This window comes from Thalassophryne amazonica, chromosome 5 (genome assembly GCF_902500255.1).
Source record: "Thalassophryne amazonica chromosome 5, fThaAma1.1, whole genome shotgun sequence".
NCBI classification, from domain to species: Eukaryota; Metazoa; Chordata; class Actinopteri; order Batrachoidiformes; family Batrachoididae; genus Thalassophryne; species Thalassophryne amazonica.
This window is the reverse complement of record NC_047107.1, coordinates 93,448,867-93,468,204: the sequence shown is the minus strand read 5'-3', so window position 1 is coordinate 93,468,204 and position 19,338 is coordinate 93,448,867. Positions and strand designations below refer to the sequence as shown.

The window sequence follows — 19,338 nt, the reverse complement described above, 5'->3', positions numbered from 1 at the left end:
CCCAAGCGCAAACAAGTGAGCAACCAAAGGGACTTGCTCCTTTTTTTTTTTTATCTTTATAAATCTAGTTGGCCTTACCCAGGTAATTAAGTAACAGTAACGTAAATTCATCATGTTGACCCAACAAATTTACATTTAGGTCACTCAACAAAATTGTTTCTTGCTACGTTAACGCATTTTACTTGGGTGGTAATACTTTCCATAATTCTTTTATGTTCACTGAGCAAGTTAGATTTTAAGCTGTGGCATGTTATATTAAAACTACATGATTTGAATGTGTTCACCCGTAAAACTTGATTATATATCATAGAAGCTGCAAACAAGGGAAGTCAAACTTGTTTTGTCGTGTCTTGTGACTGACCCCCAGGTGTGGTCACTGCAAGGGCCAGCAGCCATGTAAGGTGACAGAGGGACGCTGCATCACTTGCGAGAGGGGCTGGAATGGGACCCGGTGTGATCAGCTCTGCTCCAAAGGCTTTTTTGGTGAAAACTGTCAGGAAGTGTGTCCCATCTGTAAAGATGGCCACCACTGTGACCCCATTCAGGGGAAGTGCTTGCACTGTAACCCTGGCTGGATTGGGGACAGGTAGGAAACACACACAAACTTGGTACAGTACATGAAACAAAAACCTCACAAAAATGGAACATATTTAAAGGTGTAGTCCCCTTTTATTTATTATCATTTAAGTCATAAAAAGGATTTTCTTCTGCATCATTATACTAATTTTGTTGGATTTTGACCCACGTGGGTTAAAATACAGTGAAGACGCCATGACACACTGAGAAACTTAATTTCCCAGTATGCCATTGGGGAGAGGGGGGCAGGGGGTGTCAAATTGCACTACTATGCCACATAATGTAGTGTTTGCTTCATGAAGCCAAAGAAATGTGGTAGACCATCAGTTGTGGTTGAAAGTACCAGAAACTTAACCAAAAATGAATCATCCATCATATTTATGTTTTTTGTTTTTAATTGCTTGAAAAACCACATCATGCAAGCGTAAAACCCTTTTTTCCAATGTGCATTTTTTTCAAATACATGTGGTTCCATGAAGCACATTGTCAAGTTGCGACTTAAAATTGCACATTTTAAGGGTAATGGAAACCTGCCTATTGGCAGATACAGCTAATAAACGTAGGCCTCCAGAGAACCCATTTGGAAGAACCCTGGATAAAATTTGGAAATATTTAACACAGATGTTTTGCTGGATATCCGTCGGACATGTTAAGGCACCATTCACACAGGTCTGTTGTGTTAGTTGCCAATACTAATGTTAGTTAAACACTTAGCATTTTGTCACGGCTTTATTTGCTGAATTTTTGTTCATAAAGGCCCTGTCACACCTTGACAATTTAGCCAGCGTATAACGACCATATTAAAAATGCTGGCATATGCGTGCGTACATCGAATAAATGATGCCGCTGTCACAACTTGACGATTTATCCAACATATGCTGACAGTCCTGTTCCCACTGAGTGGTTCTGGTTGGTAATGCACGGTGTAGTGCGGGTCAGAACGGTTAAGTCGGCCTTGTTTTGCATTTCTACAGAACCCTTTTGTTTGGCAGATGGAACTCTTGAACATTGATGAGCATGTCATCCAGCGAGCGTATGTTGTCACGCAGCATCTCTGTTCCACAAGGAGGCAAAACTGAGTAATTTAACATCATTTTATTTTATTTTTGTTTTGGTGGATCATTATTTTCATTGCTTGCAGAATGCTGATGAGTCGAGTGATGGCTGTGGTAAATGCTGCCGTGAATGAATGAAGCGCTGTGACAATTTAAACTTTTAAGCGTCGGTTGTGGATTTATCAGTTCCCCTGTGACTGTGATCAGTCAGACGGGGGGACCAATCAGACCACACAGGGGGACCGGCCAGGCTGTGACACCTGCATCCTCAGCTTAGAAACGCACCTGGAGCAGAAAACCACCGAAGGACTTGCTTTAAAACACTACATTCCCAGGCCCGAGAAGGATTTTCAGACGCCGCTTTCCAAAATCAGGACGCTTTATGTGGACAAGCTTTCGTCAGGATGTGATGATGAATCCAACTGAAAGATTAAGACTTTATATTTACTCCATGTGTGAATGTTTCAAATATTAAAACCAGTCTGTTTGCCTGAGGAGAAAAGCTTTCAGCTAATCAATGGGCAGCATGAATGGACATATTTTGACTTATGAGTAAATTACAAGAAGTGTCAACAATCGCATAACTTACCTGCAACGTATGTCCTGCAAGTGCAGGACGTATGAGTCCTACGCTGGCATCCGTCGAAAATTTTAAGCATGCCCAAAATTTTTCGAGGTGCTCATTGTATTATGTTGTATATCAGCGTGCTTCAACGTGCTCTTATTAAAAAAACAAAAAACAAAACAAAAACGTACCCATAACTTATTAGACATATGCCCAGCGTTTTAATACAGTCGGCATACACTGGCTAAATCATCAAGGTGTAACAGGGGTATAAGTTGGAAATCTGAGTGCCCAGTTTTCATCAAATCCTGCATGTGCATGTGCATTTCCTTCTCCATATTCTCTGCAAAATCTCATGATGCAAATTCACAATATTTGCCACGGTAATCATCTCAAATGCATACTTTAGCAGGAACAAAATCACCTGTAACAAAAAAAGGTATTTTATAAAAATTGGATTTCCGCACCAAGTAAATCTTGTCAATTTTGTGTAAATCTTAAAAGCGACTACACCTTGTTGTTATTTTACTGCAACTTCATCTCTCCTTTCCCTTGATGCTTCATTATTTCTTGTATCGTGCCATTTTCTAAAGTAGGGTAATGTTGTAGGCGCGTTAGTATTCATGGTGTTCCCTCTGTGTGCGACAGGTGTGAGGTGCGCTGCCCCAACGGCACGTATGGCGAGAACTGTGAGAATAACTGCAGTCATTGTTTTAATGGCATCTGTCACGTTGTCACAGGAGAGTGTCTGTGTGACCCGGGATTTTATGGGACATAGTAAGTCATAACAACTCTAATAGACACAAAAGTCATATTTATGCCCTTGGCAGTGAAAGTGCCTGATGCCTTTATTATTTTCACACATTTCTACATCTTGGGACTAACGGTGTGCAATTGTGTCTTTAGGCAGTTTTACCAGTGCTCAAAAAGAAACTTAAAAAGAGAAGGAATTTTATGAGAAAGAATAATGTCACTTCCTTTAAAGGGAAAAACATCTTTTTTTTTTTTTTTTTTTTTTTTTTGGGGGGGGGAAAAAAAAATCACCACCTTCTGTTTTTTTGTCTTCTCTGTTTTGAAGCTGTAATATGACTTGTCACCCCGGACAGTACGGAGTGAATTGCAACCAGACCTGCTCTTGTCACGACCAGAACTGTGATCCCGTGTCTGGCGCCTGCTATCTCCGTAAGAAACATATCCTACTTTGAAAAAGAGAGCTAAAGTTTTATGGTTATGATGATTGAAATAAAATAATGTCATCCCAGATACACACAATAAAACCCAGATATTACACTTACAGAAAGAATCAGACCTGCTTCACTGAAGGTTGGCCAGGTGGTGGATGTTTCCATCGTCGATGGTTGACCAACATGATGAGCTGGAGTCACCATCACACCCACCCCTGCACCATGCCATACACACTAATTCCATTGTCCCCGCTATAACTTAAAGATTAGAGGTGTGCATCTTCTTATACAACCATCTGACACATATCTGGACACATGGGCTACAGCACTTCAAGGACACCACAGGGACAATAGTCTTTATTCTGGAATGATTCAATTTGGTGTGATGCAATACACAGTAAATTTTGCAGAGTAAAATATACTCCGCTAGGATAACATTTGGTCCCAGTCCAAATAGAGTTAAATATACTCATTCTATAACAGATTAAAATCAACTCTATCATGCTGTGAATAACTCTTACTGGAGCTGAAAAATGTGATTTGACAAGACGGTCGAGCTGATTTCACTCTAATAGGTGATCAGGGTGATTGGGGACTTTAAGGCTTCTGCTGGCCTCTACGTTTGCCTTAAGGTAAATAAGTTGTGTCCCAAGACCTCTTTTAACAGAACGGGACCGACCTTATGACTGTGCAGGTCCTCATATGCCTCAGAGCTTTTCAGACTGTTCACTGCCTCCCGTGCGGAGCGAGAGCTAAGAAAGGAGTTAAAAATGCTACCGTATATTATTTTAGGCCACTTCTTCATGTCGTCCTCCCACCTCTCTATATTTGTAGACCATGGGATTGTAATGTTATCTCATTTGAGCTGTGACAGCTGCTGTTTTTACATATCTAACCCTCGTAGAAAGTGGATTCGCGTGAACACTCACTCACTCATCTTCAACCGCTTATCCAGGATCTGGTCCCAGGGGCAACAGCTCCAGCGGGGGACTCCAGACTTCCCTTTCCCATGCCACATTGACCACCACTGACTGGGCGAGCCCAAGGCATTCCCAGGCCAGTGTGGAGATATAATCTCTCCACCTAGTCCTGGGTCTCCCAGATGGGCATGCCAGGAACACCTCCCTAGGGAGGTGCCCAGGGGGCATCCTTTTCAGACGCCTGAACCACCTCAGCTGGCTCCTTTCAACACGAAGGAGCAGTGGCTCTACTCCGTGCTCCAAACGGATGATGGAACATCTCACCCTATCTCTGAGGGCTATATTTTGGCTCAGCTCCCTTTTCCTCACAACAGTACGGTAAAGTGAATGCAACACCACCCCTGTTGCACCAATTCTCCGGCAAATCTCATGCTCCATTGTCCCCTAACTCGTGAACAAGACCCCAAGGTATTTGAACTCCTTCACTTGGGGCAAGGCCATATTCCCTACCTGTAGTAGGCAATCCATTGGTTTCCTGCTGAGAACCATGGTCTCAGATTTAGAGGTGCTGATCCTCATCCCAGCCGCTTCACACTCAGCTATGAACCGATCCAGTGAGGGTTGGAGGTCAGTGAAGCCAGCAGGACCACATCATCTGCAAAAAGCAGTGATGAGACCCTGTGCCCACCAAACTGGAAACCCTCCTTCCCACAACTACGGCTCATTATCCTGTCCATGAATATCACAGTCAGGGTTGGTGACAAGGCACAGCCCTGGCGGAGGCCAACCCCCACCGGAAAAGAGTCCGACTTACTGCTGAGCACCCAAACACAGCTCTCACTTTGTGAGTACAGAGATCAGATGGCCCTGAGAAGGGACCCCCTCACTCCATACTCCTGCAGCACCTTCCACAGTATCTCCCGGGGTACCCAATCACATGCCTTCTCCAAGTCCACAAAACACATGTAGACTGGATGGGCATACTCCCAGATACCCTCCAGGATCCTTGTGAGAATGAAGAGCTGGTCAGTTGTTCCACAACCAGGATGGAACCTACATTATTCCTCTTCAATCAGAGGTTCGACTATTGGCTGAACTCTCCTTTCCAGCACCCTGGAGTAGACTTTACCAGGGAAGCTGAGTAGTGTGATGCCCCTGGAGTTGGCACACACTCTCTGGTCCCCCCTTTTTAAATATGGGGACCACCACCCCAGTTTGGCACTCCTTAGGCACTGTCCCAGACCTCAACGTAATGGTGAAGAGATGTTTCATGCAAGACAATTCCTCCAGACCCAGAGCCTTCAGCATTTCTAGACCAATCTGACTTCCATTGGGGAATTGATGAAAATCCTCCATCAGCTTCCAGTTCTGCTCCTACTATAGAGGGAGCTCTGGTCTGATGCAGGAGTTCCTCAAAGTGTTCCTTCCAGTGCTGGATTACATCCTCAGTTGAGGTCAACAGAGTCCCATCCTTACTGTAGACAGCTTGTATGGTTCCCCGTTTTCCCCTCTTGAGGTGCCTCATGGTCCGCCAGAAGCACCTTAGTGCCTACCGAAAGTCCTGGTTGCTCCAAACGCCTCCCATACCCACTGCTTTGCCTCCCTCACAACAGAGGCTGCTGGCCTTCGGGCCTGTCAGTACCTTGCAACTGCCTCCAGAGTCCTTTGAGATAACACATCCTGGAAAGACTCCTTATTCAGTCGGAAGGCTTCCCTGACTGTCCAACTGAAGAAGGCAACCCTTGAACACCATGTCCACCACGGTGTTCGAGGATTGCTGCCCTTTGAGGCACCTAAGACCTTCAGGCCACACCTCCCCACTGCAGCTTCAGCAATAGAAGCTTTGAACATTGCCCATTCTGGTTCAATGCCCCAACCTCCACAGGGATGCTAGAAAAGCTCCGCTGGAGGTGTGAGTTGAAGATCTGTCGAACAGACATTCTCAGTTTACCCGTACTGTTTGGGCTTACCAGGTCTGTCCAAAATCTTCCTCATCCTCTGATCCAACTCACCACCAGATGGTGTCAGTTGACAGCTCTGCCCCCTCTTCATCCGAGTGTCCAGAACATGCACCCTCAGATCACATGATACGATCACAAAATGGATCATTGCTCTTTGGCCTAGAGTGCTCTGGTACCATGTATACTTAACAAGCAACCATTTGGGTTTAGATTGGGGAGGCTGTTCCTCCCAATCATGCCTCTCCAGGTATCTCTGTCATTGCCCATGTGTGCGCTGAAGTCCCCCAGCAGAACAATGGAGTCCCCCCCAGAGCCCCATACAGGACTCCATTCAGGGACTCCAAGAAGGCCGAATACTCCAAACTGCTGGTCGGTGCAGACACACAAACAGTCAGAGTTTCTCATTTCCCAGGGTAAACTCCAATGTAAACTCCAATACCCTGGGCAACTCCAGACAAGAATAAGTTCCAACCCCTATCTAGGAGAGTGGTTCCGGAGCTGAGGCTGTACGTGGAGGCGAGGCCCACCAGATCTAACTGGTATCGCTCCACCTCCCACACAAGCTCCGGCTCCTTCCCCCACAGCAAGGTCACATTCCACACCCTCAGAGATAGCCTCTGCTGCCCAGGTCTGGTCTGCTGAGGCCCTCAACTTTCACTGCCACCCATCTGACATTCGCGTGAACATTTAGCATGTAAACAAACGTCAGTTCTGGTTCATACCTGAAGTCTCACCCATAATTCATGCAAGGCCTCATGGGGGCTAGGAATAAGATGGATACACCCTAAAAAATTAACCACTGTCTCAAGGAGAAAAAAAGATTTTTTTTAAAGTTATTTCAAGTTAACTAAGGTTATTTCAACTTAACTAGAGATCTTGTGGCACTAACTCAGTTAAAAGTTTAAATAACTGAGTTGAAATAGCTTTAAAAAATCTATGGAAATTGTTACATAAATTTTTCCTCATTGAGACAGCAGTTCCTTTTATAGAGTGTATTTAAGTGTGCTGAAATTTCATATGCTTTTTCTGATGTTATGATTTCTGTTGTGCAGCAGAGACAAGGCAGTAAGTGGTACATCAGCCAGAATCGACACAATTGTGCAGCAGCATTGGGGATAAAAATGGACATTTATCAAGGGCTTAAATGGACTTTCTCACTCAGAACCCTTGAGAGTCTCATGCTGATCTTTGAAAATTTACGGAGATGGAAATCACAGAATTACCAGAAAACGAGTTTCACTCAACTGTTTCATAACATTAAAATTTGACCAGCGACTGGTTCATGGTGAATTTAGATCTATCCTTGGCTGTGCAAATTGATGTAGTCATGGCATTTACTTTAAAACCAACTTCTGATTGAAATCAGTGAATTGTTACATTGCCTTGTAAATGTATATTGGTTTGCTTACTAGGGATGTGTACTTTAAGGAGCCTCGACTCAAGAGTGTACAAATGGGGAGAAGCTATGAACATCAGCACACAAGTTGCCATCCAATTTTCATGGGTACAGAAAAACGTAATCTGAGCGTGATCTGATGTGAATTTGTCTAAGTGCCCCCACGAGTTTGGCGTGAAAGCAACACACGTGGTGCACGTGTCTCACACATGTGCATGTGTGTCGCCCCCCGGCATGCCACATGTGTCATTGGGAGTGGGGGGGAGCACATACATAAAATGCTGATATGTATGTACAGATCTGATCACATGGGAGCCGGACAGCGAGGTCTGAGCGCACAGCACGGGGAGGTGCCTGACCACATAACACAAAGAGTGACACGTTGGTCTGGGCACCGAACAGACAGGGGGGTGCGATCTGTGCTCCTGGACATCCCAGCTGGAGAACACCTACTGTGTTTAGAAGGACATGAACTTACAACATTCCTCCATGAGGCGTGTCTCTGCTTGCTCTCCTCACATGGAAATTCATAAAAACATATATCGCTTTTGCGACAGGCTAGAGAGCTCGCACATTGACAGGCTGTTCCAGCTGGAATGGTACATCAGTTCATGTGGACATGCAGCAGGCGATCTAAATGTCACGTCTGTCTGATAGGACATGTGTGTCCTGTGAGCGGCGTGCCGCAGGACCATATGAGAAGCCAACAGTGTGACAAATACGCCACTTTCAGTCACATATCAGCAGAAATATGCCGTAACAAATGCCATTTGGTTAGTTATCCTGTTTTTTTTTTCTCTTTTTAAAAAAATACATTTATCTGCTTGTCGATTTTAACCATTTCATGCTCCTGTTATAAGACAGTGATTGTAGCGCAGTGGTAGAGTGGTAATCAGAGCTTACAGGTTCGAATCCCGTGAGTGGCATTTATTTTTTATTTAACCAGGCTTATTTAACAGCGGGGTTCTGTATTATCTTCCCTTTTATGTATTATTTCTATCAGCCCAGTGATATTCACTAATTACACATCTGGTTTTTATTTATTTTTCTCCACATCAGCAGTGCGATGTTGTGAAACACATCCCAGCTGCTCGCACTGTGTTCCTGCTGGCGTGACACTGTCGCATGCATGACACGTCGCAGCGGGATCGTGCACGCCTGCCTGTAGGCTCAATGTTTTCGTGGTTCACTCATAAGAGCTGTTCTGCCATGACTCACCTGACTTATACTTATTTGTACTATGTGTGAAGGGGCCCTAAACTGTGCACTGTGACACTGTTCTTCTTACCAGTGTGTACAGCAGTCACTCTGTGAGGGATAGTGAGAGAGCAGGAGAGGGGAGAGGGAGCAAGCAGCAATGGTGGGGTTTAAAACTCATTCAGTGTCCAGGCTGACTAGTTTTAATTTCTGACGGACACTCCAAATACGTGAAAACAGGCTGTCTACTCTGTGCGTGCACATGCATGCAATTCAGCTCTGCCCACTCTCAAACAGAACAGCACAGGAATATCTGGTATGTTTGAGCAGGGGGAAGGAAGAAGATGATGAGACGGAATTTCCAACACTATGGTAAGCTAGCAGCATGCACTGATATAGAAGTAGCTGTTAGCAGTGCTGGCTCTAACCAATTTGGCGCCCTTGGCAAAATATTTAATGGCACCCCCAAAAATAATTCATCATATTATTGTGGCTAGCTGCATATATAAAAACAAAGACCAACGCTTTTGGCTTTTCCACACTCTGCCACAAGGAAGTGCTCTTATCTTTTCACATAACAAGACAGAGACAATGGTGGAAGTCAAAAAACACACTACATGTTACACTTATGGTACCGAACACCCATAATGCATTGCAGCACAACAAATTACAGTCTTAGTGATCAGCCTGCTGATCTCTTCATTAGTTTTACTTTACCTTTATATTGGACCTGTTTTTCTCTCCTCTTCTGTTCTTTTTTTTTTTCTCCCCTGGGCACCACACAGTTTGGGCTGTTTGAAATTGTTATGTCGGAATGACGTAATAACACGGAAAAGCTCATCACACTTTAGAGGGGGCGGCAACAAGGAAAACTATTGGCCTGTCTCTACGCATGTAAATTGTGCTGCAATGCATTATGGGAGTTTAAATGTTGTTATTGTGGTTCATGTTGGCTTAACAGTGTTGTTAGTGTTGTTGATTTGTTGTGTTTTGTAGAAAAATTGGTTTAGTCAGTTTGGTGTCATATTGTTAATACCATAAGTGTAAGTGTATTGTATTTGATGACTTCCCCCATTGTCTCTGTTTTGTTGTGTGCAAAGATAATTATGCTTCCTTTTGGCAGAAGAGATGAAAGTGCTAACTTGCTCTTTGTGCTTCCCTGCAGCTAGCCACACTATTGTCTTTATTATTACTTAATAGGTTTTGGGCTGTTTATTTTATACTAACAAGGAATTGTGTTGACAAGTTTTAATATAAGAACAGTGAAGGTTGACTTTATTTTTTATTTCCTTATTTGTGGCACCCCCTCTTGGATGGATAGCGACCTTAGCAATTGTCTATACTGCCTATAGGCTGGGCCGGCCCTGGCTGTTAGTGCCATTGAGCTGCAGCTTATGAAGCAGGGGGAGATGGAACATGGAGTGATTTAGGACTTGTGTTTAATTTTCCTGATACCCATCACTCAAAAAATGTGGCCAAGATTCTGATCATTGCAGTTGGATTGGAACATCCCTCGTGCACTGTTATTCGGCCCATTACAGAAAATTGGTACATTAGTAGACTAATAGTTTATAAGCAAATAGATAGTAATTAAGTCATTACTTCATTCATGAGTAAACATTTTAAAGAGGGTTAAAGTACACCCCACCTGCCCTGATTTTGTTGCCCACCACAATATTTTAATATAGACGTGGTGATATTTCTAATTAAGTTGACATTGCCCACTTCTCGTGTGAATGTTTGTCCAAAATGTCACAAATGATACTTCGGAATTCAGTGTCTAAACACTGCCTGCACACAGTGAACAAACAAGTGTATTGGGGTCAGTGTGTGCAGAGGGAGAGTTAACACAGTGGGGCCCTGATAGTGTTCCCAGACCAATGTCCTTTTTATGGCTGTGTTTGTTGGCTCCATTCCTTTGCAGGCACAGAAAGAGGAAGGAAGATGAAGTAGAGGTGGATGATGAAAAATAAAGAGGAAAAAGAACTTGGTAGGGAGAAAGTGTGTGTGGAGGTAAAACGTGTACAGTCTGGAAAGACGAGGTCATGTGGAAGCAGGTGGACAAAATATCACTGAATAGAGTACAAGTATGTGAAATATTTTGTCTGATGGGCGAGTTTGGCAGCAGCGGCTTGGTGCGATGTGATAGAAAAACGTTAATAACACAGTAGTCACAGTGTTAGCGTGCCTGACCTGTTACACACTTATTATACCAACACTCAGTAACTCGTGTGGGGGTATTATCATTATAAAACATCATTCAAAGAGTTTTAATCTGGTTTGATTTTGAAAAAAATCTGTTAAAAGTCAAGGTCAGAAGCAAAGGTCAAATTTTAGCCAATGCCTATGCACATATAGAGGATATTTAGAATGTCCAACTTTTGTCCAAATTGGATTGAAACCCTTTCACTGTGTTTCTTCTCTCACGCAAACATGGACATACAGAATTAAAAGACATATGCATGCGTTTACATCTTCAACCATCCTTGACATATTTATTCTTATTCAGTTTGACCTTTCAACATTACACAAAGTCAAAGGTCATGTGACCAACAGAAACATGTTATGTAACTTCATATTAGAATTTAACAGTAACGTGTCAGAAATTATGGCTCAGACTGTCCTCTGTCCTCACCTAATCCTGACCATACGTACATAATGCAATAATTTAGAAGAGCAGCTTTTACTTTTTTCCTCACTTCATGAGAGAGGGGGTGCTAATAAATCAAGAGTGACTTGTGCTGGGGGGCGTGTGTGAAATTGGCGTGCAAGGGAAGGAAGCTGCCAGCAGGAAATCATCAGTGAAAGCATAAGTGGTCTCTTCTCGGACTAGATAAGATTAATGATGACTTAATTCATAATGATTTTCACCATGTTGCCACCTCATTTCCTCACAGATGTTTCATATATCAAGTAATTATGTAAAACCCGTTAGTGATGCAACACCACAGTCTCTGTTATGGGAGCTGTCGCATCCATAAAAATGGCACAAAAAAAATCCCTCACTCTAATCAATTGCAGAAATGCATTTTTAAAGAGTTGAAAATATGAAATGCAAATAAACCTTAAATCAGTCATTTATAAATCCTGTTTCATGTTTGTTTCTCTGAAAACATTTAATGTTTATTTAATATTCTGAATTTGACTTACACAAAGTCCCAACCAGAATGCATACATCTCCTCCTAACCCCATTCCCATGCACATCAAAAACTGATCTGATTACCTCTAGATATCGATCCAAGCAATTTCCCCCCTCAAGTTTAATCCGTCTAGGTGTAAAGGAAATCTTGCAGATGTTTAGGAAATCTTACAAATGCCTATGTTTCATAATGCTTTATTTTCATGCCCTCATATAAAACCGACAGCTAAACAGTGCTTTGTTTGCGTGGAACGGCCTTGCATGCTTGGCCGAGACTTATGTTCTAGACAGTAGTCATCAGCAATGTTGTTATTTTGCTTTCAACTGAAATTGCTAACATTATGCGTCAGAGCTCAGTGTATTAACCACACCCCCTGGAGCGAGTTATGCTCCTGGGGCTTAAAATGTGCTGATGGGTAGGGCAGGCTTTGCCTTTCACCCTCCTGCTGCGAAAATATGGATTAATCAGAAATCACTCACTCACCATCTTCAACCGCTTACTCCAATTAAGGGTCGCGGGGGGTTGGAGCCTATCCCAGAAGACATAGAGCGTAAGGCGGGGTACACCCTGGACAGGACGCCAGTCTGTTGCAGGGCCACATATAGACAAACAATCACATTCAAACCTGCACGCACAACTACGGACGATTTAAAATTTCCAGTCCACCTAGCGTGTCTTTGGATGTGAGAGGAAGCCGGAGCACCCGGAGAGAACCCACGCAAACATGGGGAGAACATGCAAACTCCACACAGAAAGGCCACAGGTGGGAATCGATCCCATTACCTTCTCGCTGTGAGGCAACAGTGCTAACCACTAAGCCACCTTGTTGCCTAATCAGAAATCAATAATTGCTGTTATCATTGATTGCACTGTCAAATCTGTGATTATACGTGTGATCTGTTGCTGCTGATGGGGAGATTGTTTTCAGGGATGAACACAGCTACAGTGATACTACTGTTTAAAATCTGGTGACAGACATGTCTTCAAGCTAATCTTATTGTTACCACAATTTTCTTAAATTTTGGGAAAGGTATCTGCATAAAGAGTGTTTGATTTCATGACTAAACACCAAATACTTTGTAAACAGCAATATGGATTCAGCATAGATGGGTGTGGTGTCTGTTTCTGTAACCCTGCTGTCCTGCGCACCGGCAACATTTCCTCTGTATTGTTTTGTGAATTGTTTTGTAATTTCTGTCGCTAGCATGACCCAAGCAGTGGGTCACCCCTTTGAGTCTGGTCTGTTTGAGGTTTCTTCCTCAGAGAGAGTTTTTCCTTACCACTGTCACCTGTGTGCTTGCTCTGGGGGTTGGTAAGGTTAGACCTTACTTGTGTGAAGCGCCTTGAGGCAAGTTTTTTGTGATTTGGCGCTACATAAATGAAAATAAATTGAATTGAAAACATAGGCTTCTTGGGTGTTGAGATATACAAAAACGGGTTTTGGTACCACATTTTCTTTGACCTTTGACCAAAGTACACCAAAATTTAATCACGTCTAGATAGCTATCCAACTAATATTCCCACCAAGGTTGAAGGAAATTCATCCAGTCTTCATCCAGTCCCCCCCCACACACACACACACACCGCTTTTCAGATGCACAAAGTGACGAGAGATGATATTAAAATACACTTCCAATGATATTCGGAAATATTGGATGGTCAGATTTTCACACTGTAATTTTTGGAGTTGTACCGTTGAGGCCTGAGCTTAAGAGTTCATTGTGTCTTTCAGAACCGAACCAGCGGATGGGTGTAATCGCAGCTGGAAGCCTGGTCTCTTTTTTGCTGATCGTCCTCCTCTCCCTGCTGTGCTGCTGCTGCCTGTGTCGACACAAAGACGACCACAAGTGAGTGACAGATTGGCGACTTACACCACGGCTCCCTCCCTGTAGGGGCTTCATTTGTGGGTGGGCAACTTGTTGTGTTTTTAACCATGTGGGAAAGTCTTTTCTGTCTTACACAACAGCTGGGTTGTTAAATGAATAAATGCATGTGGATTATATTTTCAAACACTTTTATATATATTGACATTACAGCGGGAGTTGCAATATGAGAATCCCCCAAAGCCTCAGTAGATGAGACTCGGTGGCAGCTTTAATATGCCTATTTGCTATGATTCATTTGGATTTCCATGGCGTCATCCCTTTTCAGTTCTCTAATCACGACTGTTCTACCAACAGCAAAAAAGCCAAACGGATCCTGTGTGGACGATTTAACCGAATCAGCACTAAACTTCCCCGTATTCCACTGAGGCGACAGAAACTGCCCAAAGTAGTTGGTAAGCCCCAAAACTCTTTCTCATATCCTGCTGCAGTGCTGCCAGAAAGGCTGCTGTGTTTTTCTATAATCTTGTACAATACAAATTTACGTTCCACATCCATAAATTTTTGTTTCTATAATAGCTAAGGTGGCCTCGAGCTCAAAGTCAGACATAAAGTTCCTATGTTAGACTTTTAACATTTTAGTGGCCTTCGTTGCTTTTAAAATACTTGCAGAGGTATCATGTCTTCCTGGGGGGACAGTAGTTACTAAGTTGTAAGTATTTTGCAGAAGAAAAAATGTAGGCACACCATTGAAATCAACGCATAATGCATTGATTTTAGGCTAGAAATGAACTACAGCACTCATGGAGTGCTGTATGATTGTCCTAAAACAATCAAACTTCTGCTTTTTCCTAATAGTAAAGATATTCATTGTACATTTTGATTATTTCATGTTCTATTTTAATATTTCATGTTTTGTATTGACAGAATAATTACTGCTTTGATTCCACACACTCTGACACAGTAGGAGTTGGTAGCCACTTTGTCATGTCCGATACTACAACCCCTGGCAAAAATTATGGAATCACCAGCCTCAGAGGATGTTCATTCAGTTGTTTAATTTTGTAGAAAAAAGCAGATCACAGACATGACACAAAACTAAAGTCATTTCAAATGGCAACTTTCTGGCTTTAAGAAACACTATAAGAAATCAAGAAAAAAAGATTGTGGCAGTCAGTAACGGTTACTTTTTTAGACCAAGCAGAGGAAAAAAAATATGGAATCACTCAATTCTGAGGAAAAAAATATGGAATCACCCTGTAAATTTTCATCCCCCAAATTAACACCTGCATCATATCAGATCTGCTCGTTAGTCTGCATCTAAAAAGGAGTGAAGACACCTTGGAGAGCTGTTGCACCAAGTGGACTGACATGAATCATGGCTCCAACACGAGAGATGTCAATTGAAACAAAGGAGAGGATTATCAAACTCTTAAAAGAGGGTAAATCATCACGCAGTGTTGCAAAAGATGTTGGTTGTTCACAGTCAGCTGTGTCTAAACTCTGGACCAAATACAAACAACATGGGAAGGTTGTTAAAGGCAAACATACTGGTAGACCAAGGAAGACATCAAAGCGTCAAGACAGAAAACTTAAAGCAATATGTCTCAAAAATCGAAAAATGTACAACAAAACAAATGAGGAACGAATGGGAGGAGACTGGAGTCAACGTCTGTGACCGAACTGTAAGAAACCGCCTAAAGGAAATGGGATTTACATACAGAAAGGCATCATTAACACCTAAACAGAAAAAAACAAGGTTACAATGGGCTAAGGAAAAGCAATTGTGGACTGTGGATGACTGGATGAAAGTCATATTCTGTGATGAATCTCGAATCTGCATTGGGCAAGGTGATGATGCTGGAACTTTTGTTTGGTGCCTTTCCAATGAGATTTATAAAGATGACTGCCTGAAGAGAACATGTAAATTTCCACAGTCATTGATGATATGGGGCTGCATGTCAGGTAAAGGCACTGCGGAGATGGCTGTCATTACATCATCAATAAATGCACAAGTTTATGTTGATATTTGGGACAATTGAAAGGATGTTTGGGGATGATGAAATCATTTTTCAAGATGATAATGCATCTTGCCATAGAGCAAAAACTGCAAAAACATTCCTTGCAAAAAGACACATAGGGTCAATGTCATGGCATAGAGTCAATGTCAATGAGCAGATCTGATTTGATGCAGGTGTTAATTTGGGGGATGAAAATTTACAGGGTGATTCCATAATTTTTTCCTCAGAATTGAGTGATTCCATATTTTTTTCCTCAGAATTGAGTGATTCCATATTTTTTTTCCTCTGCTTGATATAAAAAGTAACCGTTACTGACTGCCACAATCTTTTTTTTTTCTTGATTTCTTATAGTGTTTCTTAAAGCCAGAAAGTTGCCATTTGAAATGACTTTAGTTTTGTGTCATGTCTGTGATCTGCTTTTTTTCTACAAAATTAAACAACTGAATGAACATCCTCTGAGGCCGGTGATTCCATCATTTTTGCCAGGGGTTGTACCATATCGATACTGGGACCTTCGATATCTACCAATGCCAATACCAATCTGATACCCTTTTCTCTGTCTTAAAATAACAAATCTGTTCTTCAATATATTTGTCTCAATATACTTTGCTCATGAACTCAAATTGTGAAACAAATATTCTACTCCCAACAAGGAAAACACACACAGCCCACAATGGGACTCCAATGTGCAATAGAAGATTTGGGTTAGTGATTATATTTATTGGATGTTTTCATTTTTTCATTTTTCACTTTATTGTTTCACATTCTGTATTGTATTGACTAGAATAGTTGCTGCTTTGATTCCACACATTTTGATACAGTAGGAGGCAGTATTCACCTCTGAAGCTGGTTTGTGATCCACTGATAAACACAAAGAATGAGAACAAGTTTTATTATTATTATTATTATTATTTTTTTTTTTATCAGTTTAAGTTTATTTTCAGGCTGTGGCTGATGGAAGGACCAAAGTAAGCAGTGATTCATGGTGAATTTATTCATTCATGTGTCTTGAAAACGTCATAAATACAAAGTTGTTAACAACACATAGCGCTAACTATGCTAACAGCCAACATTAGCATGGCCAAATGGCTCCTTTGTGATCATTTTATTACAAATACATATGGCTGTTGTGCAGTTAGTTGGCGTAATGAATCATCTAAGAAGCATGCTGAGTAGCAGCTTATGCACACAGAAAGCCACAACATCGAGTGTGCCATCTTCGTCGCAGACACACATACAGTCAGAGAGGCACACGCATGAAGTCATTTATATTGTACAAACTATATAAATCCTGTGTGTGTGTGTGTGTGTATATATATATAATATATATATATATATATATATATATATATATATATATATATATATATATATATATACAGTATGGGCCACATGTTGTATTTGTTGCACTTGGGGTTTTATAGGTTCAGACCAGATTTGAACTCAGATAAGAGGTCCCCCAGAGTGACACATTTTTCTCTCCCTCCGCTGGCAAGGCGACGTAACCGTAACTGGAGAAGACTCTGATGCCATTATTTTTCTTTTACAGGTACATGTGATGGCTTGCAATCACAAAAAGTGATAGCTGATTGGTCACCCAGAGGAGAATATTACTGGAATTACTGAATTACAACATTGCTTGTTTGGGGAAAATTGTTGCTTTGTGGGGGACCCCTAAACAATGTCCGATTACAATAGAATTTGGCACAGGCCTTTTATTTTAGTAGTGGAACAAGAGCAACATGTGGGCCAAAAGATTTGTAACATTTGACATGTCGAACATGTCTAATCCACACAAACACACACACACACATATATACAGTAGTGTTCGGAATAATAGTAGTGCTATGTGACTAAAAAGATTAATCCAGGTTTTGAGTATATTTCTTATTGTTACATGGGAAACAAGGTACCAGTAGATTCAGTAGATCCTCACAAATCCAACAAGACCAAGCATTCATGATATGCACACTCTTAAGGCTATGAAATTGGGCTATTAGTAAAAAAAAAAGTAGAAAAGGGAGGTTGTTCACAATAATAGTAGTGTGGCATTCACTCAGTCAGTTTGTCAGTTTTGTGGAACAAACAGGTGTGAATCAGGTGGCCCCTATTTAAGGATGAAGCCAGCACCTGTTGAACATGCTTTTCTCTTTGAAAGCCTGAGGAAAATGGGATGTTCAAGACATTGTTCAGAAGAACAGCTTAGTTTGATTAAAAAGTTGATTGGAGAGGGGAAAACTTATACGCAGGTGCAAAAAATTATAGGCTGTTCATCTACAATGATCTCCAATGCTTTAAAATGGACAAAAAAAACAGAGACGCGTGGAAGAAAACGGAAAATAACCATCAAAATGGATAGAAGAATAACCAGTATGGCAAAGGCTCACCCATTGATCAGCTCCAGGATGATCAAAGACAGTCTGGAGTTACCTGTAAGTGCTGTGACAGTTAGAAGACGCCTGTGTGAAGCTAATTTATTTGCAAGAATCCCCCGCAAAGTCCCTCTGTTAAATAAAAGACATGTGCAGAAGAGGTTACAATTTGCCAAAGAACACATCAACTGGCCTAAAGAGAAATGGAGGAATATTTTGTGGACTGATGAGAGTAAAATTGTTCTTTTTGGGTCCAAGGGCCGCAGACAGTTTGTGAGATGACCCCCAAACTCTGAATTCAAGCCACAGTTCACAGTGAAGCATGGTGGTGCAAGCATCATGATATGGGCATGTTTCTCCTACTATGGTGTTGGGCCTATATATCGCATACCAGGTATCATGGATCAGTTTGGATATGTCAAACTACTTGAAGAGGTCATGTTGCCTTATGCTGAAGAGGACATGCCCTTGAAATGGGTGTTTCAACAAGACAATGACCCCAAGCACACTAGTAAACTAGCAAAATCTTGGTTCCAAATCAACAAAATTAATGCCTCCCAGATGTGAAGAAATCATGAAAAACTGTGGTTATACAACTAAATACTAGTTTAGTGATTCACAGGATTGCTTAAAAAAAAAGCAGTTTGAACATAATAGTTTTGAGTTTGTAGCATCAACAGCAAATGCTACTATTATTGTGAACACCCCCTTTTCTACTTTTTTTTACTAATAGCCCAATTTCATAGCCTTAAGAGTGTGCATATCATGAATGCTTGGTCTTGTTGGATTCGTGAGAATCTAGTGAATCTACTGGTACCTTGTTTCCCATGTAACGATAAGAAATATACTCAAAACCTGGATTAATCTTTTTAGTCACATAGCACTACTATTATTCTGAACACTACTGTGTGTATATGTATGTATGTATATGTGTATGTGTATATATATATATATATATATATATATATATATATATATATATATATATATATATATATGTGTATGTGTATATATGTGTATATGTGTATATGTGTATATGTGTATATGTGTGTATGTGTATATGTGTATGTGTATGTGTATATGTGTGTATGTGTATATGTGTATGTGTATATGTGTGTATTAGTGTT

The 19,338-nt window shown here is 41.5% G+C and overlaps 1 protein-coding gene across 1 annotated transcript in view; it reads left to right on the top strand.

Annotated features, from left to right (window-relative positions):
- Positions 1 to 19,338, top strand: part of scarf2 (scavenger receptor class F, member 2) — a 67,973-nt gene that overhangs the window by 17,506 nt on the left and 31,129 nt on the right. The window contains exons 6-10 of the mRNA XM_034170901.1: positions 368 to 586; positions 2,845 to 2,973; positions 3,275 to 3,378; positions 13,728 to 13,842; positions 14,176 to 14,273. Coding sequence (XP_034026792.1) covers positions 368 to 586; positions 2,845 to 2,973; positions 3,275 to 3,378; positions 13,728 to 13,842; positions 14,176 to 14,273 — 665 coding nt within the window. The remainder of the gene's footprint in view (positions 1 to 367; positions 587 to 2,844; positions 2,974 to 3,274; positions 3,379 to 13,727; positions 13,843 to 14,175; positions 14,274 to 19,338) is intronic.